Here is a 26,205-nt window from a genome sequence, read left to right on the forward strand (position 1 = left end):
ATGCACCAATAGAAAGAATTTTAAAGAGTATCTCTTTAGAAGTGGTATTATTAATATTATTGGCTATAAGTAATCTATGCTAGGATTAATAAATATTAAGAAGCTAACTGTTACTAAGCATGTAATATGCCAGATAGTAAGTACTTAACATGATTAATGATTCTTATATTATTCCTGTGAGAGATGTAATATAATTATTCCTCTTTTTCAGAGAAGGAAGCTAAAACTTGGAGAGGTTAAATAACTTACCCATGGCTACCAATTGTTGCAGTGAAAAACTAAGAATATATTTTCTTAAATTTTTTAATTCCATAGAGACTATATTTTTAGCGCAGCATCAGTACTTCACTCAATCACTGAATTTGGTATTTCACCTTCAAATTTTAATTTGGTTTCAAAAAAATTACCAAGAATTCTTTTGCTTTTCTAGTTGTACCAGGATCCATACATTATATGTTGTACTTTAATAAAATATTTTTTCTTTCGATATTTAGCTACTTGATTGGCTTTGATTGATAATTCAGGGACATTTGTAGTAATTCTTGAAAATCAAGTATCTGCAATATCAGACTATGTCCAAAAATATTTACTTGTTAACAGAAGAAGAGAAATTCATTTTAACAATTTAGAGTATTTTCTTGAGCATGTCTTGACATTAACTTTGATTTAATGGTGCTTATTTCTTTGAAATTGATAAAATTATTAACATGCTAAAATATTTGCTTTTATATGAAAACGGTGACAGTTCTTTTCTGATGTTTGCTTATAATGATCCATTCCACCTTTTCTTTTGTTAGGTTTGCCTCTTTTGGTTCAAAGAACAATTGCCAGGACTATAGTACTTCAGGAAATAGTGGGAAAAGGCAGATTTGGTGAGGTGTGGCATGGACGATGGTGTGGGGAAGATGTGGCTGTGAAAATATTTTCCTCCAGAGATGAAAGGTCTTGGTTTCGTGAGGCAGAAATTTACCAGACAGTCATGCTACGCCACGAGAACATCCTTGGCTTCATTGCGGCTGACAACAAAGGTATTTTCAACTTCACTGGGTTTAGCAAATAAAAATGTTACATCTTTCATCAAATTAGAGTAATCAATCTGCTTGTACCAGTGAAATCTATAGAAAAGTCTAATTTCTTTATTGAGAAAAGAAAATTCTCCTTTTCCACAGATAATATATGTAAACAATAAAGCAAGGCAAGGAAGTGATGTGAATCGTGGTGGTTATGTAGCCAGGTTGGAGTTTGAAGTATCTGATGACTCCTGCGGGGTAGGGACCAAAGAATCAAAGCAGACACCTCCAGTGAAGCTGGTCCTGGAACACTCTGCCATGCTAGGTTCCATTTCTTTAGTCACTGCTGTGTTATAGAGAGAGCCAGAGGCATCTTGGAAGGCGGGGCATTTGGATGTGTAGGGCAAAGGCATGTCACATGGACTTTTGAATAGAAACTATTTATTTACCAGGCTGGAAGAATTTTAGTATTTTAATCACAAGGTCTAGATATGCCAGTGAGTATCAGCTGAATATTCCTCCTTTTAAGGACCGTATATTTTTCTTTTTAAATCAGTATTACTAAAATATTGCATATGTGTCCAAGTAGTCAGGTTCTAGATATAAAGGTTATGGGTTACTTGTGCCCTCTTTTTTCTTTCTATAAAGATTTTACTCATTTAAATGTTCAACAGGGCAAACAGGGAATAAAAGTGTACAAAACCTTGTTCAATCAAAATTTTAAATTGTACATCTAATTAGAAGTGTTCATGAAGAACTTTAAAGGAGACACAACTTCATCTAAAAAGAGGCTAAAACAAATAAGTTATCTGTGGATGTCAGATATCCACCATTGCCTGTGAACACTAAACACCAGTGGTTATTTTGACGTACTATAAATGTGATCACAAAAGTATTCATTATTAGTTACATGGCCAAAGAGAGGTATAGATAACTATGTTTGCAGATGATTTGCCATTCCTGATTTGCTAGAGAAAAATTGAATAAACTAAAACGAGCTTGAAAAGTTGTTTCAAAAATCTTTTTTGTTATTTTTGTTTTGGGGGGCACCCAGAAGCATTCTACCTCTGAGCTATACCCCAGCCCTATTTTATCTTTTATTTTAAAACAATGTTTCCTTAAATTACTGCATGCTGACCTTGAACTAAGTACTGGGATTATAGGTGTGTGCCACCACACCCAGTCTCTTTCCAGATTATTACTTTATTTTTTGTACTAGAAATTAGAACCCATGGGCATTCCACCTCTGAGCTACTCCCCCAGCCCTTCTTAAATTTTTTTTTTTTTGTTTTGAAGTAGGGTCTTGATAAGTTGCTGAACTGGCTTTGAACCTCTGATCCTTCTGTTTTAGCCTCATAAATACAGGGATTCTAGACTTGTGTCACCATGCGCAGCCCCAAATTCTTAACTACATATATTCTGAAACTATATCCAGAGTTTTTAAAATGAGATATTTCTGTTAAAACTTTCCCCCCTTTCTAAGTCTTGAGCTGAGCTCTTTACTAGATAGATTAATTAACAAAGCTATCAATTCAGTAGTGACAGCTGCTGTATGGATCATCTTAATGCAGTTAATTTAATTATGATGTTTGTTGGGTCATGGAAAATTATGCACATGAGGGATATTCCTGTTTTTCTCTAGTTTAACTGGTCTCTGTTATATCCTTACCAGCTCATCATTTTATGCACAATACCAAATGAAAGTCACTAATATCACTTTCATCCTCATGAATTTCTTTCTATTGCACAACACAGTTTCACTTTTTAGTTAACTGTCAGACACAGATGTTGAAGTGAGAGAGCGATCAGGGACAGACTGTGGAAAAGAGTGAATTTTGTATGTCGCCAGTTTATGAGTGAGCTTTATCATGTTAAGTTGTCTTGTATTCTTAGGAAATTTATTATGACCTGAGTTGGGAAATTAAATATCTGGATAACAAACAGTTCCTACACATAAAACACCTGGTAGGAGAGGTGCTTAGCAAATGTTTCTTATAGATTCCATTCCCTGAGTGTCAGAACTGGTCGCAATTGCCTAGATTATTATAGACATTATTTAAAAAGGAAAAGCTAATTCTGGGGTTGCTAATACATAAAGAAAAGTTGGGTTAATTTATGTTCTGCTAGAAGGTTGTAAATAAGCTTGATTAGCTTTTGGTTGAATGAAGTAAATTATTTAAAAATGTCTAGCAATTGTATTTGGCTCTCCATAAAAGCTTTTGGGGAAAATCATCAACTTTTTATTTTGAAAGGTAAATAGTATGGACAGTCTTAGAAAGTTAGGTCTTTTATGATAGCAACAATACTTTGTGTAAATTTGCTGTATTTATGATCTTTATTGGTATAATTGTTCTTAAAAGCTTTGAGTATAACACAACACTGAATCCAAGTGCGTCTCTCAGTAATTTCTCTTGTAATGTGCTTACTATTGCCAGCAGGTATTGATAAGAGGGTATAAAAAGGCAGTTGTTCAGTTGTTAGTCACTGGTTCATAACTAACTTCCTCTTTCCTTGACTCATTTGTTAATAGTTTTTTGCTTCTTTCTCAACATATATTTATAGCACCTAATTGTGTTTTCTTGCTAGATAATGGAACTTGGACTCAACTCTGGCTTGTATCTGAGTATCACGAGCAGGGCTCCTTATATGACTACTTGAATAGAAATATAGTGACAGTGGCCGGGATGATCAAACTGGCACTTTCCATAGCTAGTGGTCTGGCCCACCTCCACATGGAGATTGTTGGTACACAAGGTCAGTATTTCCTTTCAAAAATGTTTTCTCCTTGAATCTAAGGATAGACAACTAAATTGCATTTTAGGTCTTTACAATTATGAAATATAAAAGAACACTAAAGGTACTTTATAAAGCTGAAAGCCAGGCGTGGCAGCACATGCTTGTAATCCCAGCATTTGGGAGGCTGAGACAAGAGGATTTGGTTCACAGCCAGAATCAACTTCTTAGTGAGGCTCTTTGTAACTCAGTGAGACCATGTTTCAAAATAAAGAATAAAAAATAGGGCTGGGGGGATAGCTTGGAGATAGAATGCCCCTGGGTTCTATTCCCAGTACCACAAAACAAACAACCAACCAACCAACCAAACAAACAAACAAAAACAAAATAAAATGAAGCTGCATCATTTTACATATTATCCATGATATTTTTTTATTATAAACTAGATTATTATTCCAGGCTTGTGCCACCATGCCCAGCTCCAAATTCTTAACTACATGTATTCTGTAACTATATCCAGATTTTTGAAAATGAGATATTTCTGTTACAACACTTTCCCCCTACCAATCTTGAGCTGAGCTTTCTACCTGTTAGATGTATTAGCAAATTAATTAGATTAGTTAGATTAATTACTAATGGCTCTGTGGTTGCCATTTATCCTATATACCTTGGAGATTGTGCTTTTGTGATAAAAGATCCATATTCAGAGACTATAAATAATTTAAATGTTTATCTTTTGGGGATGTGATCTCACTAATTTACCTAAGGTGGTCTCAAACTTGCACTCCTTCTGTCTCAGCCTTCTGAGTAGCTGAGATTATGGGTATATACCACCATGCCTTCTTTAAGTGTTAACTTTGAAAACTTGAAAAATAATTGGAATGTATAACATAATGATGAAAAATCTTTGTAAATCAAGCACTTGAAGGCTAAAAAATATTCATCACCTCTTCAGTTTTTTGAGTTGATAGAGAATTGACGCTAGAAAAGCCTTTGTCTAATCAGGCTAGTGGTTCTCAAATTTGAACTCTTGTTTCTTTGTACTCTTGAATATTGCTGAAAACCCCCACAATTTTGTGTATGTAGGTCATATTTTTAAATATTTATATTAAAACTTAAAATTAAGAAATTAAAAAGTTACTTAAAACAATTAACCAATTACGTTTTTATGTACACAACAATTTTTAAATGTTACATCATTTTTTCTTAAACATAATACTATTTAGTAGAAATAATGACTTTGTTTTACATTTTTGCAAGTCTCTGTAATGTCTGGCTTAATTTCTGGATTTCTCTACCTGTTCTTCATGCAATCTGTCTCCATATATTGTTATGTCTGAAGCAAAGAAAAGGTGGCATCACATAGACATGCAGTCTGAAAATAGTCTCAAAGCCACCCCCAGGGACTTTGGGCTACATTCGGTAATCATCAGTCTAGGATAGTAGAAGTTTGAAACTTCTTTTATTAATTTATTTTTATTTTTTATTTTTTGTGGTACTGGGGCTCCTGGAAACCCATCTACCTCCGGGCTACAGTCCCAGACACCTATATTTTATATTTTTATTTGGAAACAGGGTCTCCTAAGCCAGCTGAGGCTGGCTTCGAACCTGTGCCATCCTCCTGTCTCTACCTCCCAAGCGCGGGGATTACAAGCGTGCGCCACCACGCCCGGCTTGAAACTTGTTTTATAAGAAATGTTTACTCTGTTCTTAAGTTCACACAGTGATGGCAACTCTCTCCCCTTTTTGTTTTCCAAAAGTAATTGATTAGTGCCTCCCATTAGTGTTGTAAGGCCCATGATGAGTAGACAAAGCCACTCCTCTCATTCAGTTCACAGTTTTGTTGAGAGAGACCAACCGCTGAACATGCGCATGGACACTCAAGATTATTATATAGAATTAACAGCTATGAAGAGCAAAATGAGGAACTTGATATGCGGTGTATAGAATGGGTGGTCAAGATGGAGGTGACATTAGAGTTAAGTCTTTGAAATTATTCCTCGTGGACAGACTTGGTCTTCAGTAAACAACAACAACAACAACAAACAACACGAATGTGCTTTTCTTATGTTTCATAGGTAAACCTGCTATTGCTCATCGAGATATAAAATCAAAGAATATCTTAGTGAAAAAGTGTGAGACATGTGCCATCGCAGACTTAGGGTTGGCTGTGAAGCATGATTCCATAATGAACACGATTGACATACCCCAGAATCCTAAGGTGGGAACCAAGAGGTAAGGTGACTTTGAAAGCGTACTAAGATTCACAATGGATCAAAACCCAACAATGCCTGCAGTGTGTGCCTCTAGAAGGCTCAGGACCGGAGGGGAAACATTAGGCCCAAGAAAACAAGGAGTCTTTTCTGAGCCATTGATTAGTCAGTGGCACAGTCGTAAGAGAGTGCAAGAGTTGGCATTTTTGATCGCGTAAATAGTAGACATTGGGCATTTTAAATTTTGCAATGGGATCTAAGTTAATGAAGGTCTGGCTAAGTTCCTAGGGCTTGCCTAGAACCTGTGATCCTCCTAGCTCAGCCTCCCAAGTACTGGGACTACAGATGTGCACAACTGTGTGTGGCCACTAATATATTATTTTTCATGTACCACCTTTTGAGAATACATTCTTCTATAGATAAAAATAAAACAAAAAATACTCGGCAGTGTATAACTCCTCAAAAGCTTCTTTACCTCATAAATGAACTGAAATTCAAGGCTAGTTCTACATGTTTAGGTTCTAAACAACAGATAGAGAATATATATTGGAATATAATAAGGACTATATAATAAGTACCTTAATATTTTATTAATTAATTTTCTTAATAGTTAAAGATACAGCCGGGCATGGTGGCGCACGCTTGTAATCCCCGCGCTTGGGAGGTGGAGACAGGAGGATCGTGCAGGTTCGAAGCCAGGCTTGCCGTCTTAAAGAGACCCTGTTTCCAAATTAAAAAAAAAAAAAGTATAAAATAGGTCTGGGAGTGTAGCCTGGAGGTAGAAGGGTTTCCAGGAACCCCAGTACCACACACACACACACACAAAAAAAAAAAAAATAGTTAAAGATATTACAAGGAGAGGCAAACTAAAACCACACCGAGAGTCCATCTAATCCCAATTAGAATGGCAATCATCAGAAGTAAAATAACAATGAATGCTGGTGAAGATGTAGAAAAATATGAACTCTTATATACTGTTTGTAGGAATATAAATTAGTGCAGCTGCTATGGAGATCAATGTGTAGATTTCTCAGAAAATTGAGAAGGGATCCATCATACAATCTCACTATACCACTCCTGGTGTCTTTCCAAAAGGATTGAAATTAGAATATTATAATAATGCATGCATATCCATATTTATAGGAACACAATTCACAATAGCCAAATCATGGAACCAACCTAGGTGCCAATCAGCAGATGAATAGATTACAAAATTTGGGGATATATAATTTGGAATTCTACTCAGCATTAAAGAAGGACAAAATTATGTCATTTACAGTAAAATAAGTGGACCTGGAGAATCAAGTGAGAGTCACCCATCCAAAAAATAAAGGGACATATATTTTCTTTCACCTGTGGAAGCTAAGGAGTAATTGGGATACAAGAGCGAGTGTAGATAATGGAGGAGAATCCCAGTGGAGTGGTGAAAGGGCCTTAGAAATGGGCGCACTTTGGGGGAAAATCAATGAGGAAAACACTGTCATGAAGTTATGTATGTATATGAAATTACTAATGCCAACCTCAAACTCACATATAGGGGAGGAGAGAGTGGGGAGGGAGCTGATGGCAGGAAGCTCACCAAGTGCTGTGTGCACGTGTGTCCTACATAATGATGTGAGATTACAACGAACAATGAAAGTATTTAAAAATGAAAACGAGAGTAAGACGCTGGGTTCTGGGCGGGGGTCGCGGGCAGGGCATGCCAGATGGGGCCCGGGTCGCAGGACTCTGGGCCCCGGCCGAACTGCTCGTAGCACGCCAGACCCCTGGAGAAACCGGACCCAGTAAGACGCTGGGTTCTGGGCAGGGGTCGCGGGCTGGGCACGCCAGATGGGGCCCGGGTCTCGGGACTCTGGGCCCCAGGCAGAACTGCGAGTAGCACGCCAGACCCCTGGAGAAACCAGGCCCAGTAAGATGCTGGGTTCTGGGCAGGGGTCGCGCGTGGGGCACGCCAGCTGGGGCCCGGGTCGCGGGACTCTGGGCCCCGGGCCGAACTGCGAGTAGCACGCCAGACCCCTGGAGAAACCGGGCCCAGAACAGAAAATGATAAAGAAAAATATCGGAGAGGTGGTAAGAAAGCCGTTATGGATGCCAGGACACTGGAGATGCAGACAAAACTTATCTAAATGCACTGGAACTTATGGAAAAATTTGCCGTGAAAGAGGACTGCTATTTCTCTATATTGTTAAGAATCTCAGACATCACATATAAGGAGAGAGTTTAGCGGAGACCAAGGAGAAATGCGGTGTTGAAAGAGTTCTCCGCGATGGTGGTGGAGACTTGTATTCAGGAGAAGCAGAAACTGGATCTTACCAACTTTATTTTTTTGGAGAAATTACACCAAATGTCGAATGCTACCATCACGCATGCTTAGGAACACTGGACAACATTCAGAGTGGAAAAAGAGCCTGGGAAGGATTTGAAACGGTGGAGGCAGTGGCAATGCCAGTGGCCAATATTCGGGGGAGGCAGAGATCTGATACATTACAACTGGAACCTTTGAAATAATAACCACCGAGACAGTGATCGGAACCTGCTGAGGGGTTAGGCGGGCGCCGGGGCCAGTGGCCGACATCGGAGCTTGCTGTGAGGCAAGGCCACTACTGAGGCCTCCGTGGCCGGGATTGGAACCTGCAGAGGGGTTAGACCGATGCTGGGGCCAGCGAGGCTGGCATTGGAGCCTGCCATGATGCAAGGCTTGTGCTAGGGCCTCCGAGGTCGGGTCCGGAACTTGCAGAGGGGTTAGGCCAGTGCTGGGGTCAGCGAGGCTGGCATCGGAGCCTGCCGTGAGGCAAGGCCAGTGCTGGGGCCTCCGAGGCCGGGATCGGAACCTGCTGAGGGCTTAGGCCGGTGCTGGGGCCAGTGAGGCCGGCATCGGAGCCTGCCTTGAGGCAAGGCCGGTACTGGGGCCTCCGAGGCCAGGATAAGAGCCTGTCAAGTGGTTAGGCCGGTGCTGGGGCCAGCGAGGCCGGCATCGGAGCCTGCCTTGAGGCAAGGCTGGTACTGGGGCCTCCGAGGCCAGGATAAGAGCCTGCCGAGGGGTTAGGCCGGTGCTGGGGCCAGCAAGGCCGGCATCGGAGCCTACCGTGAGGCAAGGCCGGTACTGGGGCCTCTGAGGCCAGGATAAGAGCCTGCCGAGGGGTTAGGCCGGTGCTGGGGCCAGCGAGGCCGGCATCGGAGCCTGCCTTGAGGCATGACCAGTGCTGGGGCCTCCAAATCCGGGATCGGAGCCTGCCGAGGGGTTAGGCCGCTGCTGGGGCCAGTGAGGCCGGCATAGGAGCCTGCCATGAGGCAAGGCCCCGGTACTGGGGCCTCGAGGCCAGGATAAGAGCCTGCCGAGGGGTTAGGCCAGTGCTGGGGCCAGCGAGGCCGGCATCGGAGCCTGCCTTGAGGCATGACCAGTGCTGGGGCCAGCGAGGCCGGCATCGGAGCCTGCCTTGAGGCAAGGCCGGAACTGGGGCCTCTGAGGCCGGGATCGGAGCCTGTTGAGGGGTTAGGCCGCTGCTGGGGCCAGTGAGGCCGGCATCGGAGCCTGCCGTGAGGCAAGGCCGGTACTGGGGCCTCCGAGGCCAGGATAAGAGCATGTCGAGGGGTTAGGCTGGTCCTGGGGCCAGTGAGGCCGGCATCGGAGCCTGCCGTGAGGCATTACCAGTGTTGGGGCCTCCGAGGCCGGGATCGGAGCCTGCCGAGGGGTTCGGCTGGTGCTGGGGCCAGCGAGGCCGGCATCGGAGCCTGCCTTGAGGCAAGGCCGGTACTGGGGCCTCCGAGGCCAGGATAAGAGCCTGCCGAGGGGTTAGGCTGGTGCTGGGGCCAGCGAGGCCGGCATCGGAGCCTACCGTGAGGCAAGGCAGGTACTGGGGCCTCTGAGGCCAGGATAAGAGCCTGCCGAGGGGTTAGGCCGGTGCTGGGGCCAGCGAGGCCGGCATCGGAGCCTGCCTTGAGGCATGACCAGTGCTGGGGCCTCCAAATCCGGGATCGGAGCCTGCCGAGGGGTTAGGCCGCTGCTGGGGCCAGTGAGGCTGGCATAGGAGCCTGCCATGAGGCAAGGCCCCGGTACTGGGGCCTCGAGGCCAGGATAAGAGCCTGCCGAGGGGTTAGGCCAGTGCTGGGGCCAGCGAGGCCGGCATCGGAGCCTGCCTTGAGGCATGACCAGTGCTGGGGCCTCCGAGGCCGGGATCGGAGACTGCCGAGGGGTTAGGCCGGTGCTGGGGCCAGCGAGGCCGGCATCGGAGCCTGCCTTGAGGCAAGGCCAGAACTGGGGCCTCTGAGGCCGGGATCGGAGCCTGTTGAGGGGTTAGGCCGCTGCTGGGGCCAGTGAGGCCGGCATCGGAGCCTGCCGTGAGGCAAGGCCGGTACTGGGGCCTCCGAGGTCAGGATAAGAGCCTGTCGAGGGGTTAGGCCGGTCCTGGGGCCAGTGAGGCCGGCATCGGAGCCTGCCGTGAGGCATTACCAGTGTTGGGGCCTCCGAGGCCGGGATCGGAGCATGCCGAGGGGTTCGGCTGGTGCTGGGGCCAGCGAGGCCGGCATCGGAGCCTGCCTTGAGGCAAGGCCGGTACTGGGGCCTCCAAATCCGTGATCGGAGCCTGCCAAGGGGTGAGGCCGGTGCTGGGGCCAGCGAGGCCGGCATCGGAGCCTGCCTTGAGGCAAGGCCGGTACTGGGGCCTCCGAGGCCAGGATAAGAGCCTGTCAAGTGGTTAGGCCGGTGCTGGGGCCAGCGAGGCCGGCATCGGAGCCTGCCTTGAGGCAAGGCCCCGGTACTGGGGCCTCCGAGGCCAGGATAAGAGCCTGCCGAGGGGTTAGGCCGGTGCTGGGGCCAGCAAGGCCGGCATCGGAGCCTGCCGTGAGGCAAGGCCGGTACTGGGGCCTCCGAGGCCAGGACAAGAGCCTGCCGAGGGGTTAGGCTGGTGGTGGGGCCAGCGAGGCCGGCATCGGAGCCTGCCTTGAGGCAAGGCCGGTACTGGGGCCTCTGAGGCCGGGATCGGAGCCTGCCAAGGGGTTAGGCCGCTGCTGGGGCCAGTGAGGCCGACATCGGAGCCTGCCGTGAGGCAAGGCCCCAGTATTGGGGCCTCCGAGGCCAGGATAAGAGCCTGCCGAGGGGTTAGGCCGGTGCTGGGGCCAGCGAGGCCGGCATCAGAGCCTGCCTTGAGGCATGACCAGTGCTGGGGCCTCCGAGGCCGGGATCGGAGCCTGCCGAGGGGTTAGGCTGGTGCTGGGGCCAGTGAGGCCGGCATTGGAGCCTGCCGTGAGGCAAGGCCGGTACTGGGGCCTCCGAGGCCAGGACAAGAGCCTGCCGAGGGGTTAGGCCGGTGCTGGGGCCAGCGAGGCCGGCATCGGAGCCTACCGTGAGGCAAGGCAGGTACTGGGGCCTCCGAGGCCAGGACAAGAGCCTGCCGAGGGGTTAGGCCAGTCCTGGGGCCAGTGAGGCTGGCATCAGAGCCTGCCGTGAGGCATTACCAGTGTTGAGGCCTCCGAGGCCGGGATCGGAGCCTGCCGAGGGGTTTGGCTGGTGCTTGGGCCAGTGATGCCGGCATCGGAGCCTGCCTTGAGGCAAGGCCGGTACTGGGGCCTCCAAATCCGTGATCGGAGCCTGCCAAGGGGTTAGGCCGGTGCTGGGGCCAGCGAGGCCGGCATCGGAGCCTGCCTTGAGGCAAGGCCAGTACTGGGGCCTCTGAGGCCAGGATAAGAGCCTGCCGAGGGGTTAGGCCGGTGCTGGGGCCAGCAAGGCCGGCATCGGAGCCTGCCTTGAGGCATGACCAGTGCTGGGGCCTCCGAGGCCGGGATCAGAGCCTGCCGAGGGGTTAGGCTGGTGCTGGGGCCAGCGAGGCCGGCATCGGAGCCTGCCTTGAGGCAAGGCCGGTACTGGGGCCTCTGAGGCCAGGATAAGAGCCTGCCGAGGGGTTAGGCCGGTGCTGGGGCCAGCAAGGCCGGCATCGGAGCCTGCCTTGAGGCATGACCAGTGCTGGGGCCTCCGAGGCCGGGATCGGAGCCTGCCGAGGGGTTAGGCTGGTGCTGGGGCCAACGAGGCCGGTATTGGAGCCTGCCATGAGGCTAGGCCGGTGCTGGGGCCTCCTAGGCCGGGATTGGAATCCTATCAAGGGGTTATACCGGTGCAGGGGCCAATGGCCAGCATCGGAGCCTGGCGTGAAGCAAGTTCACTCCTGCGGCCTCCAATGTCAGGACCAAAGCCAGCTTAGGGGTTAGACCGGTTCAGGGGCCAGCGAGACCAGAACTGGGGCCTCCCATGAGGCAAGGCCGCTGCTTGAGCCAGCGAGGTCTGGATCAGTCCACTGAGTAGCCAGGCCACTACTGGGACCATCAAGAGTGGGATTGGTACTTGCAACGCAGCATGCACAGAGAAATATCGCAGAAAATATAAATCAGATGCTTCTCTTAATCAGCAATAACTAGGAGGAAAAGGGCAACAGGAAGAGGTTGAGCTATAGAAAGGGCCCTATAGTGAAGCAACTAATGTGACCAATCAGAGGGTATGTAATACTGGAGGACGGAGCCTCTTTAAAACGTAGGAGGTACATAAACAAATGTATCAAAGTAAATCACCAAAGAAGTGTGGGATGGAGGGAGGGGGAGGGAATGGGATGGGGGCTGGAGGAGGGCTAATTGGATGATGTGTGCTTGTATATCCTCTCAAGTCTTGTACTCCAATGTGATTGATATATGACTACAATGCACCAATTTAAAAAATAAATTAATTAAAAATAAATAAATAAATAAAAATAAATAAAAATGAAAACGAAAACTCAACATAAAAATATTTAAAGATATATATATATATATATATATATGACAATTTATGTATTACCTATAGTTGTACTTCTCTTTTAAGTCTCCGTGATTGATATGTGTTAACATAATATGAGTTTGGCAACAATTCCCACATTCTGGGAGTTAAGTGCAAGCGGGATGTAAGTGTGTAAAATCACACACACACACACACACACACACACACACACACACCCAGGGCAGGGTCATTAGTAATGGGTTTTCTGGTGTTATTCTCCTTGTAGCCAGCAGGTGGCCACATGGCCAGGCTACTTCCATTTCCCAATATTTCAGTTTCTGGCTTTATGCTACTTTGGCATAATTCAAGAAATCTGGACCTTGAAATCAGCAACAACCAAAATATTTTCCTGGATTTGTTCAAGGCCCTTCATAGTAGAGCATTTCTAAGTGGGAATGGCTGGTCTCTAAGCCTCTCAGTGGAGACTTTAGTTTAGCGCCTGGGAGTCCTTCCCTTGGGAGGGATAAATGAGGTCACTGGGACAGGTCAGTTAATTCAGAGTGGGCAGCCCCATGGTTCCTCTCTTCTCCTCATACAAAGAAAGCCTCAACTTGCCTATCAGGCTATCTCCACATCAGGCATCTTTTATTACTACTACTACTACTAGTAGTAGTAGTAGCAGCACATTGTTGTTATACATCTTAATCATACATCTTAATGGGGTACAAGATGGTGGAGGCATACATGCACACATCACTCAATTAGCCCTTACCCAATTCCTGCCCCATTACCTTACCCCTCCCTCTTTCTCATGATTAGCTCAGCAATTGGCTTTGATCTGTTTGTGATTGAACATCATGTACATTAGGGAATTTCCCTCTTCCCCCTCCCAACTCCCTCAGTTAGGCCTCTTTATTTGTTCATCTAGGAATCTTCAGGAAAGGCTTGGGTGCTGAATTCCTTCAGAGGATTTGACACTTTTTTTTTTTTTTTTTTTTGGTGGTACTGGGGTTCCTGGAAACCCTTCTACCTCCAGGACCCTTTTTTAAAAATATATTTTTATTTGGGAACAGGGTCCTTAAGGTTGGCTTCAAACATGCAAGATCCTCCTGTCTCTGCCTCCCAAGTGTGGGGATTACAAGCGTGTGCCACCATGCCCAGCAGGATCTGACACTTTTGAAAGAGCTACCAGGGTGCTATATTCTGACTTCAGTATTCTAGGAAACCGCCCAAATGTCCTGAGGACAGCTGCACTCAGTCAGGTCCCATGACCATAGATTTCTTCCATGTAGTTCTATTGGAACAAGGCTGTAGTTTTCTTGGCACAATGTACAGTTGTTCTTGTAGAAAGCTTTCTGTGGAGTGCGGCCTCACTCGGGTCCACCACAAGGAGTGATGTCTCCAGCACGGTTCTTTGCCCCCAAGAAGCCTTCCCCAAGGCAGGAGATTGGTAAAGAATTCTCTCTCCTCTCTCCTCTCTCCTCTCCCCCTCTCCCTCCCCCTCCCCCTCCCTCTTCTCCCTCTCCCTCTCCCTCTCCCTCTCCCTCTCCCTCCCCCCCCCCTCTCTTTCTCTCATTGAGTGCTTTGCTTATGGATTTTCCCTCCAACTTGTTCTTTCCAACCACTATGCTCTGGGTATGCTCTGGGCACGTCTGCTATCGTGTCAAATAAAATGACCTCTAGCTCTATTTGAAACATTTTAAATCCAGCATTTGGGAGGCTGAGAGAGGAGGATCGTGGTTCATGGACAGCCTCAGTTACTACTTAGTGAGGCCCTTTGATACTCAGTGAGACTCTGTTTAAAAATAAAGAATAAAAAATAGGGCTGGGGGTGTAGCTCAGAGGTAGAATGCCCCTGGGTTTCATCCCCAGTACTACCAAAAAAATAATTGATAATTGAATCAATAACTGTGTTATTTATTTATATTCTATGAGACTGTCTCAGATCCATCTTTAAAACCGATGCAAGCTATCTTAATTTACATCTTATATCAAGATTTATTAATATTGTGTTTTTTTTCTGAACTTCTACAAAGTCACACAAGAAATCTGAAATATATGTATGTTTTTTAAGGTACATGGCTCCTGAAATGCTTGACGATACGATGAATGTGAGTATCTTCGAGTCCTTCAAACGAGCTGACATCTATTCTGTTGGTCTGGTATACTGGGAAATAGCCCGAAGGTGCTCAGGTGGAGGTAAGATTTTACTAATATTGTTTGTGTCTGCCTCTGCTTGATACTCTGAATAAAGATGTAATTTCCCATCTTATTTTTTTTTCCTAAGGATTCTATTGAATCACTTCTAAATATTTAAAAGCATACCTATTTGTGATATCTTTCTAGTAGGAAAAGTGAAGCATTCTGCATACAACAGAGGTTTTGTAGAGTAGGTACTGCTTGGAAGGCGTGGCTGTTCTTTGCATCCTGATGGGGGGCACTTGAAGCTTATCTAATTTGAGTTCCCACGCACAGTTAGCTGGTATTTCAATTTTCTATCCCAAGGAGGTTAAATGATTCAGAAGGGCCAGGACTTGAAGACTTCTGTTTCTTAGGCTTTCCTTGTTCTTTGCATTTCTCTAATATGATGAATGTGGGGAATAAATGAAGGAAGGGGATGAACAAAGACAAGCTTCCTGCCTCCGCTGCTGCCAAAAGTTTAATAAATTAATAACGAGAGAAAGAAATTGGGAGTTTGACAACCTACAAATGTTGTCTGATCAAATTGTTGCACCAGTGGAGATAAAGTTAAATGCTTGTGGAAATGGTTTAGAGTTTTCACTTTCAAGTGAGACAGGCTTAGCTCGAAGCCCTGGTTAAGTAACTCCCTGGATGTCAGACCTTAGGCAAGTTACGTAGCCTCACTTTTCTCATCTTTAAAATGAGGATAATAATTAAACGGATTCCTTGGGCTTTGAGGATTTAATGAATTCATTTGTGTGAAGCTTCTAGTCTCATGGCTGCTCATAATAAACTTTCAATAAAAATTGTCATTATTAAACTACTCTTTCTCTTTTTTTTGCATTTTGTAATGATGCCATTTTGTATTACATCAATCTCTTTTTTAAAAAAAAACAACAACAATGTGCAGACTTTATAAAAGCTTATGGTTAAATTATATTTGAAGCGGGACTTGGTGGCACACACCTATAATCCTAATTTTTGGAAAGCTGAGGCAGAGGATTACAAGTTTGAGGCCAGCCTCTTCAACATTGTGATACCTTTAGCAGCTTAGTGAGACCCTGTTACAAAATAAAATTTGGCTGGGAGTGTAGCTTAGAGGTAGAAAGTCCCTGGATTCAATCCCTAGTGTGTGCGCGTGTGCGCATATGCTCACGCGCACACGCACACACACAATATTTATTTGAATAAAAAACACACTTTTTCTCTTTTATTCATAGGTAAGATAGTAAAACATTCAGGAATGTGAAACTATTCATAGATGCAGCAAAATTATAGTAGTGCAGAACACAAACACTGTAACCCCTGAGCCATGCTTTAAATTCCAGATCTGCCTCTTACTATTTATGTATTTTTGAACAAAGTCATAGTACTGCGTGTCTCAGTTTTCTTGTCTGTAGACATGGTATGGTACCCTATTTAGTCAGTGTTTTTTTTTTTGTAGTACTGAGGATTGTACCCAAGGATATTCAGCCTCCAAGCTATACCCTCAGCCCCATTTTTTAAAATTCTCTTATTTGAAACAGGGTCTCACTGAGTTGCAGAGGGCCTCACTTGTAGCTGAGGCCAGCCATGCACTTGTGATTCTCCTGTCTCAGCCTTTGAAATACTAGGATTATAAGCATGCACCACCATGGCTGGTCAGTGGTTTTAAGGAATGAGTTAAAACATATAAAAGCTGTTAAGACAAGGAATAGTGCATCTGAAGATTTCTAACATGTTATTTAGTTAAAAATTTATATCAGTACTTGTCTAGATTTGTTCGTGTGTTTTGTCACTAAATGCTTTAATTAAAATGAGTAGAGTTAAACCAGGCGTGGTGGCGCATGCTTGTAATCCCCACGTTTGGGAGGCGGAGACAGGAGGATCACACAGGTTTGAAGCCAGCCTTGCTGGCTTAAGAGACTGTTTCCAAATAAAATATAAAATAGGTCTGGGAGTGTAGCCCAGAGATAGAAGGGCTCCATCCCCAGTACCACACACACACAAAAAAAGGAGTAGAGTTAATTAGAAAGATTTTGTAAGAGATTTTGGGTTTCAACTAATATTCTGATAATAATTAAGATCACCTTTGTCTTTGGATTTGAGACTCTACAAACATCCACCTTCATACTGAATTGTCCATCTACTCATGGCCGTTTTCTTAAATGCAATAATGTTAAGGTCTAAATGTGAGAAATTCAACTTTTAAAAGATTGCCTAATTGTGTATCTGGGAGGGGGGAGGGTGGTGGTACTGGGGCCTGAACCCAGGAGAATTCTACTTCTGAGCTACACCCGTAGCCCTACATTTATTTATTTATTTATTTATTTATTTATTTATTTATTTATTTATTTATTTTGAAACAGGGTCTCATTAAGTTGCCAAATCTGACTTGGAATCTGTGACGCTCCTGTCTCAGCCTCTCAAGTACTGGGATTATAGGCATGTGTCACCATGCCTGATGCCTGGCTTGCCTAAAAGTTTTCAAGGAGGGAAAACTGTTTTGTTTTGACAAATCACTTGAGGAAAAATTATGCTTCATTCACAGAACAATGAAGCTTTGTTGTAAATTTTATAATTAGGAGAAATTAGGTATTATTTTTAATTACATGATGTTTTTATTGAAATAAAAAATTATGATTTTCATAATGGTAAATAAATAAACTGTCTTATATAATGATAAAATTATGTTTTATAATATTTTTGTGTTTTATATAATATAGAATTACATAGATTTTATATTTTCATAATGTAAAATTTAATAAGTTCACATACCAATTCTAGAGTACATTAAACTGAATCCTTGATTTAATATAGCTATATTACTTTAATAAGCCTAACCTTCTAACTTCCCAGGGTACACATGTGCCTATGAGACCTAACTGGTAGTATTTTTATTTATTTACTTTTGTGATATTATTTTTTAAATACATAACTTTGTCAATTATTTATATCAGGAAACTTACTAAGCAAATTTCTTTTAGGAATTGTTGAGGAGTATCAGTTGCCTTATTATGACATGGTGCCTTCAGATCCCTCGATAGAAGAAATGAGGAAGGTTGTTTGTGACCAGAAGTTCCGACCAAATATCCCGAACCAGTGGCAAAGCTGTGAAGTAAGGCTATTTTTTGTGTGTGTTAGTTGTTGATGTTTGTTTTGTTTTTGTTGTTGTTTACAGTGCTGGGAAATCAAACCCAAACTTCATTCTTAAGCATGTTCTTCCTGTTAGGTTTTTAGGTATCAGGTAGGATTTTCACAGACCAGGTAGTTCTTTCTTAACCTAGGCATCCATTCATTCCATAAATGTTCATTTAGATCTTTTGTGTTGTCAGAAGGATCTTGTTCCCCTCAGTTATGTATCCATAACACACAGTCCTGGTGACTACACATGACAATTCTTGTATCTTGCTTTGCAGAGTCCTCTGCAGGTCAGGCAGCCCTTCACAGCACCTGTTCCCACCGAGGTGGCCTCGTTATCTCAGTGGCTGATCTTTAGGTGCTGCCATCCCCATGCATAGTTTCCAGGTTCTAAGCCCCCAAAGAGAAGGCAGAGGATCACACGCTGGCTCCTTAAATCTTTGTACCCAGGGACACATCATTTCTACACATTGTTCATGCAAGAAACTGTCACATGGTTCCATCAAGTGAGGGGGTTTGGAACTGAAGGGCAGTCAATGTCTAGACCACAAAAATATTATAATTCTCATTATATTTACCAGCCATAATTCCCATTATAATTGACAAATTATTCCCAATCTCTAACCTTTTAAAGTTTGAGCTTCATCTTATTGTCAGAATCTGCCATGTGGCAGAGACCAGTCCCTGGTCATGCCATCACAAGCATCCCGCTTTTGGGCTGTCACATAGCAGACACAGTAGATGGCAACTTCAGTATTCTTCCTTCTCTAAAGAGAGAGAGGTCTCCAGTTAGCCAGGCATGGTGGTGCACACCTGTAATTCCAGTACTTGGGAAAATGAGAAAGGAGGATCACAGATTTGAGGCCAGTCTCAGCAACTTAGTGAATGGCTGCTTTAAAACAAAAATAAAATAAGCCAGGCATTGTACGCACACTTGTAATCCCAGCATTCTGGAGGCTGAGACCAGAGGATTGGGGTTCGCGGACAGCCTCAGCTACTTAGTACGGCCCTCTGCAACTCAGTGAGACCCGGTTTCAAAATAAAGAATAAAAAATAGGGCAGGGGGTGTAGCTCGGAGGTTGAATGCCCCTGGGTTCCATCCCCAGACCTGCAAAAAATAAAAATAAAATAAAATAAGATAGAAAAGGGCCGGGGGGGGGGTTTAGCTAGGAGGTTGAATTCTTCTGTGTTAAATCCTCACTATCAAAAAATAAAACCAGCACGCTTGTAATCCCAGCACTTGGGAGGTGGAGACAGGAGGATGGCGCAGGTTCTAAGCCAGCCGCGCTGGCTTAAGAGATCCTGTTTCCAAATAAATAAAAAACAAAAAACAACCCCCACAACAACCCTCCCAACCTCCCAAAACAACTCAAATTACTAGAAGGAGAAAAAGGAAAGAGCCTTATTTTGTGCCATATTTAAGTGTGATGATGAGGCTTGTTCAGGTGACATCTTTTACTGTGGCTTTGTTAAAGGGATTGTTTAAACTGTTCCTCTTTTGCCTCTCGTCTCCTCTTTCAGATTTCTCAGCTCTTCTTGTATTTAAGGTTTTGTCATATTTATATATTGTGTAGTCTTCTTATGTACTTATTTGAAAAGTGGATTTTGAGGCCTTTGTTGTCTCATTAAAAGGAATTATTCCAATATTAATAATTTCACACACACGAAGGAATATAAAATTTAAAGGATAGTAATTTAATGAAGACTAGTGAATAGCAAGTTTGAAAAGTAGAATCTCTAACACATTTAATGGTTTTTGTCTTGCTAAGTGTTTACTATAATTAGTTATTACCTTATTACTTCTTTAGAATTTTGGCAAGTATATGTTTATATGTACACATATATCCTAGACATCTATAATCCCAGTACTTGGGAAACCAAGACAGTAGGATTATAAGTTCAAGGACAGCCTTAGCAAGTAGTGAGATTCTCATCAACCTAGTGCGACCCTGTTTTTTGTTTGTTTTGGCTTTCTTTATTTTGTGGTACTGGGGTTCCTGGAAATCCTTCTACCTCCGGGCTACACTCCCAACCTATTTTATATTTTTTATTTGGAAACAGGATCTCTTAAGCCAGCATAGCTTGCTTCGAACCTGCGCGATCCTCCTGTTTCCACCTCCCAAGCGTTTGGATTACAAGTATGCGCTACCACGCCCGGCAGTGAGACCCTGTTTTAAAATAAAAATAAAATAGGGCTAGGGTATAGCTCAGAGGTAGAATGCTCCTGGAAGCGATCCCTAGTACAGCAATTATTTTTCACTCTTTAATAAATCTATATGTGTGTGTATACAAAATTTGTTTACTTTCTATGTAGCATTCCATTGTATAGATAAAGCAAATTTTTTATCCATCTATTACTGATTATAATATGTGTGATTTATAGTTATTTTTTTTTAAATGATGTTGCTTGTCAGGCATGATGGTGCATGCCTATAATTCCAGTATTTACAAATCTAAGACAGGAGGATCACAGGTTCCAAATCATCCTCAGTAACTTCACGAGGCCTTTAGCATCTTGGCAAAATGGTGTGTAAAAATAAAAAATAAGCCAGGCGTGGTGGCGCACACTTGTAATCCCCGCGCTTGGGAGGCGGAGACAGGAGGATCGCGCAGGTTCGAAGCCAGCTGCGCGCGCTGGCTTGAGACCCTGTTTCCAAATAAAACAGTATAAAAATAGGTCTGGGAGTGTAGCCCAGAGGTCGAAGGGTTTCCAGGAACCCCAGTACCACCAAAATAAATAAATAAATAAGTAAATAAATACTAACAATAAACAAATAAAAATAAAAAATAAAAATGTCTGGAGGTGTAGATGTCCCTGGGTTCAATCTCTAGTACCAAAAAGGAAAAAAATGATGTTGCTGTATAAATATATACATGAAAAAGGTTTCTAGGGTATAAAGCTATGTTATTTTGAGGTATCCACGTAGACTCTTGTACTCCAAATAATGAGAGTTCTGGGGTCAGTTCTTCTGTTCTTTCCTTCTTATTGCAGTTTTAAAGACCTCTATAATACTGTTTCCTGAGTGGTGGTAGTGGGTATCCTTGTTTATTTTTCACCTTTAAGTATTACATCTACTATTTTGGGGAGGTGGTGGATAAAAAAATTAGGTTAAATAAAAGCTGTCTTTGATTTTGTGCATTTGTGCTCTATCTGTGAAAGAATGCTATGGCTCTCCTCCTTTGGTCTTTTAACAGAGCTTTGTTGTTGCTGCGGTTGTTTTGTAGTACTGAGTTTGAATCCAACCCAGGACTGTGTACATGCTAGGCAAGTGCTCTGCCACTGAGCTCCATCGCCAACTTGCTTCAAACGTTTTGCTTTAATTGGTGCATTGTACTTATGCATTATGATGGAGTTCAGAGCAGTAGAGACATACATGCACACAGCACTTGGTGAGCTTCTCCTGGCTCCCATCCTATTTCTTCCCCTTCCCTGTGTACAATATTGAGATTGGAATTGATACTTTTTATATGTGTATCATGTTGATCAAAGTATTTTCTTTATCATATCTCCTTCTACCTGCCTCTGAATTGTGTTTCCAGATCTTTCATTGTTAATGCAATCATCCACTCCTTCAGTAGACCCAATATAGTCATTTTATATGTGATCAATTTTTGTATCTTATAGATAAACGTGATTTTTGCTTAATAATTTAGTTATTTTACACTCTTATGTTCATCCTATGTATTAGATATTGGTCTTATTTTGGTACCATAGTATTTATTACCATTTCTTTTTTTCTTCTTCTTTCCTCCTTTCTTTCTTTTCTTTTAGATGAGAGTTCTGAGAAGCTTTCTAAAATCACTTTCTTATTACTGATATGTATCTTCTAAACATTTTTATTATTATTTTTTTTTGCTTTTGTCTTTTTTACTAAACGCCCACTATTTGTAAGGTTTTTTAGTTTAAGGTGTCACACATGTCTTAATTTTGTCCTCAATCTTAAACAAATGTTTATCTAGCCATACAAATTTAGATTTACTTCTGTTTTTAAACACACTTAAAAAGTTATTCCATTGTCATATAACTTCCATTATTGCATTGAAATATCAGTAGACCATCAAATTCATGTTTTTCTTTTAACTTTTCTTTTCTTCCTCACTATACTTAAGTGTCCTGCAATTTCTCTTTGATGTTTCTTGGTAAATCTTGCTTGAAATTTATGGCCTTTCTAATTTGAAAGATTTAAGACAGTCTTCAGTTCTGGAAAATTCAAAGACATAATCTTTTCCAATAGTTGGTATCTATTACTCAGTTTCAGAAAACTCATTGAAAGTATGTTAACCTTTTCATTCCACTTGGCTTACCTTTTATTGGCTTATATTTTTCATATTTGTATATTTATGCTGTGTCTCTCAGAATTATCTTCCAGCTCTTTGATTCTATCCTTGGAATTTTGAAATTTTTCTATTCTTAAATTTAACTCAGCCATCAAATTTTTATTTTAATTGTTATATTTTTTCATATCAAAGAGTTGCATTGGAACCTTAATACTTTTGTTTCTTACTCATTTTGAATTTCTTAATTCAAAGCATATTTTATATATCTTTTAAATATTATTTACATAATTATACATATATTCATAATTCTTTTTATAAACCTAATGGTAATTCTTTCAATTGACTCTTGCTTGTGGTACCTTGTTTCCTCATGTGTTCATGGATTTTCACTGTAAATGCAGGTTTACTACAATGTTTTGAAGTATGGGCTTGATTCTTTTTCTTTCTTTCATCCATAGCCAAGACTTAAACAATTTTCCTCACAAAATTCCCTCCTGGGATAGATCCATCTTTAAATCCCAGGCTTTTTGTAAGCAATTTTTACCCTTTCTAGGTGCTTTAGGCTGGGTTTCGCTTGAAGTCCACCATTCCTGTAGTTCTAGGCCATGAGATTGGTAGATATGCCAAAGCAGCCACACACTCTAGTGATTCCTATTTCTTTGATTTTGTACATTTTCATTGTTATACAATTTGAGTATTTATCTTCCTTTTTTGAAAGTTCATTCATGCTGACTTTGGAAATTCATAATCTTTGATATTTATATTTAGATCATTATTTTATTGTGGCATAATTTATATTTGGTAAAAAGCACAAGTCTCAGGTGAGTTTTTTCATATGTATGTACATGTGTACTTACCACCTCAATCAGGACACAAAGAATTCCCAACCCTTTTAATGTCTCTTCATGTCTTTTATTTCTTCCTTAGAAGATTTTAAAAGATAGTTATTCTAATATATTCCTAAAATCAATGGTCTGCATGTTCAATTAAGTTAGTCTCCACAGGTTTTGAGAGAAGTTTGGCCCAATCTCCTTCTCATATTGTCTTAAGTTTACTGTTTTATCACCAAAGCTTAGCACCAATTCCTGGGTTTATGGCTGTTCTTTGTTTTGTGTAAGTAGCTAAAGTTTTTGATATTTTCTCTTTCTCAAAGGCACTCCGAGTCCTGGGGAGAATAATGCGTGAGTGTTGGTATGCCAACAGTGCAGCCCGCCTAACTGCCCTTCGGATTAAGAAGACTATTTCTCAACTTTGTGTCAAAGAAGATTGCAAAGCCTAATGTTATCACATCAAAAAGAAATATCTCACTGCTCTCTTTCCCACTTTCCCTCTTTATGTGAATGTTTTTAATGTTTTTGCCTCACTTTTTTTTTGGTTCTACCTCAAAGATAATGCTGTGCAGTATTTAAATGCCCAAAGACAGCATGAAAAGTTAACTCTAAGGTTAAGCATGGGCAGGAGCCAACTTTATTCTATTTCCATGTTGTCTTTAATTTTATTTTGAAAAACAACATATCAACTCATCTGTTTTTATTTAATGATATATATATTAAAGTATAAAATAAGCTATATAAAATAATAAAATTCATTAAGATTTTGTTTTACTTGAACCAAAAACACATGAGTGAATAGAAAAAGATGTAAAACAAACCCCACTTTTTTACCATGTGTTTTTACATTTTTCTCTGACATAAAAACATGTTCACTAGATGTGCATTAGAGCATGGTATACCCAAACTGAATTTAGATCATTTAATCTATGGCTTTCCCTTTTTAAATTAGCAGAAACTTTTTCTAAAATTAAATGTTGCTTAAATTTTAAAACATAAAACTTGTAAATATGGAGCTGCTCAGTGGAATATGTAGGTGAGGTTGGGGTCATATTTGCTTGATGTCTTCTCCCTCTCCTCCTTACCATCATAATTCACAACAGAAGAACCTTCAGGTAAACAGTTTGAAAGCCAATTTTTCTCTTTTATGAAAGAGACACCTGAAAGCTTGAAACACAGAGAAATGTTCTAAAGTCAAACAGATAATGGCAGAGTGGGCAAAGGTCCAAATCCTGTACCAACTAACCCTAGAAAGTTAGTTTGCCTCCTACTTTTTCTTGAATTTCTATAGTGCTTTGCTCCCTATGCAAAAACATTTCTCGTTATGATATTTATAGTTTAATCATATAGACAGTATAGTGAGTTATTCTGTGAATCAGAGTAGAAATCTTGGACTTATATCTATTTCCTCATAGAAATGTCACAGTTACTCTGCTTGTTAATAATTATTCATGTTTTTGGACACTTCCAAAGATTAACCAAACATAAATACCTGTTGTCTTAAGATGTCTTAAGATACAATTCAGAGGTCCCAACTACTTTATCCATACTTAGAAAAACAAGTCAGAAAAAGGAAAGGAAACACAAAGTTATTTTGAAAGAAATGAAAAAGCCCCCAAACCGTACCCCAAATAGCATATCAACAACAGCAAATAGGTATTTCCTACCCTTTCAAAATAAGTAGGTGGGCACAGAAGAAAGATCATGTGCATTTTATTCTTATTCTGCCTTCTGTAGAGATAGAGTATGGATATTTAATGAGACACTACATATTTCCTTTAAATCTATAATAATTCCTCAGTGAGGGAGATGTAACACATTGTCTTTTACTGTCCCAAAACATGGCTTCCCAAACTCTGTCCCTTAGAGAATGCCTCCGCTGAGATGATCAGGGACAAAAGTGTCCTAGGGAGTGATACTAAACCTTAGCATATCATGTCCTTTGAGGAATCTGGAAGTAAAGAAATGTTACTTGAGTTTTTTTTTTTTTTTCTCTGAAAAACTGGGTTTGTCAAGTTATTTGACCATAATGATACCTTTCAATTAAGGGCAAGGAAAACCTTTTACCATCCCACATTTAAGTGTTTTACAAATCACAACTTGTGTAACAGCATTCTGAAGGATATACATATGTATTTTCACATAGAGCACAATTTAGCAATCATACTCCATTTCACTATGGAAATATGTTCCTGAATCCATCTTCATTTGACTCAGTTGAGATAAGAAAGACAAAAAACTGACAGCTATGGGGTTTGCACATACTTTCATTCTCATTCATGCATTCATCCATTTATTAAATGATCATGGAGCACCCCATATCTTGCTTGCCACAATATTGGGTGCAAGAGGGAATAAAAAGATAGATAGGTCCTGCCTTCGGGGACTTTAAAGTCTAATTTGGGAATGGGAAAAGAGATGTGAGTGTGTGGGGGAAGAAAGTAAATTGACAGATAAAATACAAAGTAGGATGTCTTGAGTTCTGTATGACGGTGGGTTTCTAGACTAGGTCTGAAAATCACTTTCGATTTGCAGTGCATTTAGAAGGTATCTTTATTTGGATATTACAGTCTAACTATATCATCAGTTTTTAACAGTGCCTATGTTAGAAGGTTTTAAAAAGATCTCATGTGAAGGGGTAATCTTTCTTATGCTTGTTACCTTATTTCTGAGAGATTATTTTGGCATGTAGGAGGATGAAATTATTTGTTATGGTTTGTACTCTAGTCTCAAATAAACTAGAATATGATTTCCTGTTTTAGTCATGTGTGTTGGGTGAAAATACTTATTGAATTTTTAAGAAAGGATGTTTTAGCATCTCCATTTTCTTTGTCATTATGGTTTATTGGGGGCATCTAAATATGATTCCATACTTTATTGATTCAACTTTCACTCTGGATGAACCCATATTTTGGTACATTTTGAGATATTTTATTTGTTCTCATTGTTTAATTATAACTCTTACCTGAATTGTTTCAATTAAAAAGTGCATCTTTTTTTAAAAAAGTAGTAGAGTAACAAAATGATAAGGAAAGGAAAACATTAAAAGTTATAATTTTTCCTTAACTTTCATCTTGATTTTACTTAGGAAATGCTCACTT

General features: G+C 41.6%; 1 protein-coding gene across 3 annotated transcripts in view; it reads left to right on the forward strand.

The window, feature by feature from the left end:
• ACVR1C (activin A receptor type 1C) overlaps positions 1 to 23,553 on the forward strand; it is a gene marked incomplete at both ends in the record, with an annotated part of 88,596 nt that extends 65,043 nt beyond the window's left edge. For 2 of the 3 annotated variants that reach the window (XM_080689768.1, XM_080689769.1), the window contains 6 exons: positions 798 to 1,028; positions 3,597 to 3,764; positions 5,822 to 5,978; positions 14,770 to 14,894; positions 17,843 to 17,973; positions 23,428 to 23,553. In XM_080689768.1, coding sequence (XP_080545894.1) covers positions 798 to 1,028; positions 3,597 to 3,764; positions 5,822 to 5,978; positions 14,770 to 14,894; positions 17,843 to 17,973; positions 23,428 to 23,553 — 938 coding nt within the window. The remainder of the gene's footprint in view (positions 1 to 797; positions 1,029 to 3,596; positions 3,765 to 5,821; positions 5,979 to 14,769; positions 14,895 to 17,842; positions 17,974 to 23,427) is intronic. The other variant, XM_080689770.1, reaches the window with a different exon arrangement.
• Between the last annotated feature and the right edge of the window lie 2,652 nt (positions 23,554 to 26,205).

Source organism: Muscardinus avellanarius, assembly GCF_963383645.1.
Source record: "Muscardinus avellanarius genome assembly, chromosome: 2".
Classification (NCBI taxonomy): domain Eukaryota; kingdom Metazoa; phylum Chordata; class Mammalia; order Rodentia; family Gliridae; genus Muscardinus; species Muscardinus avellanarius.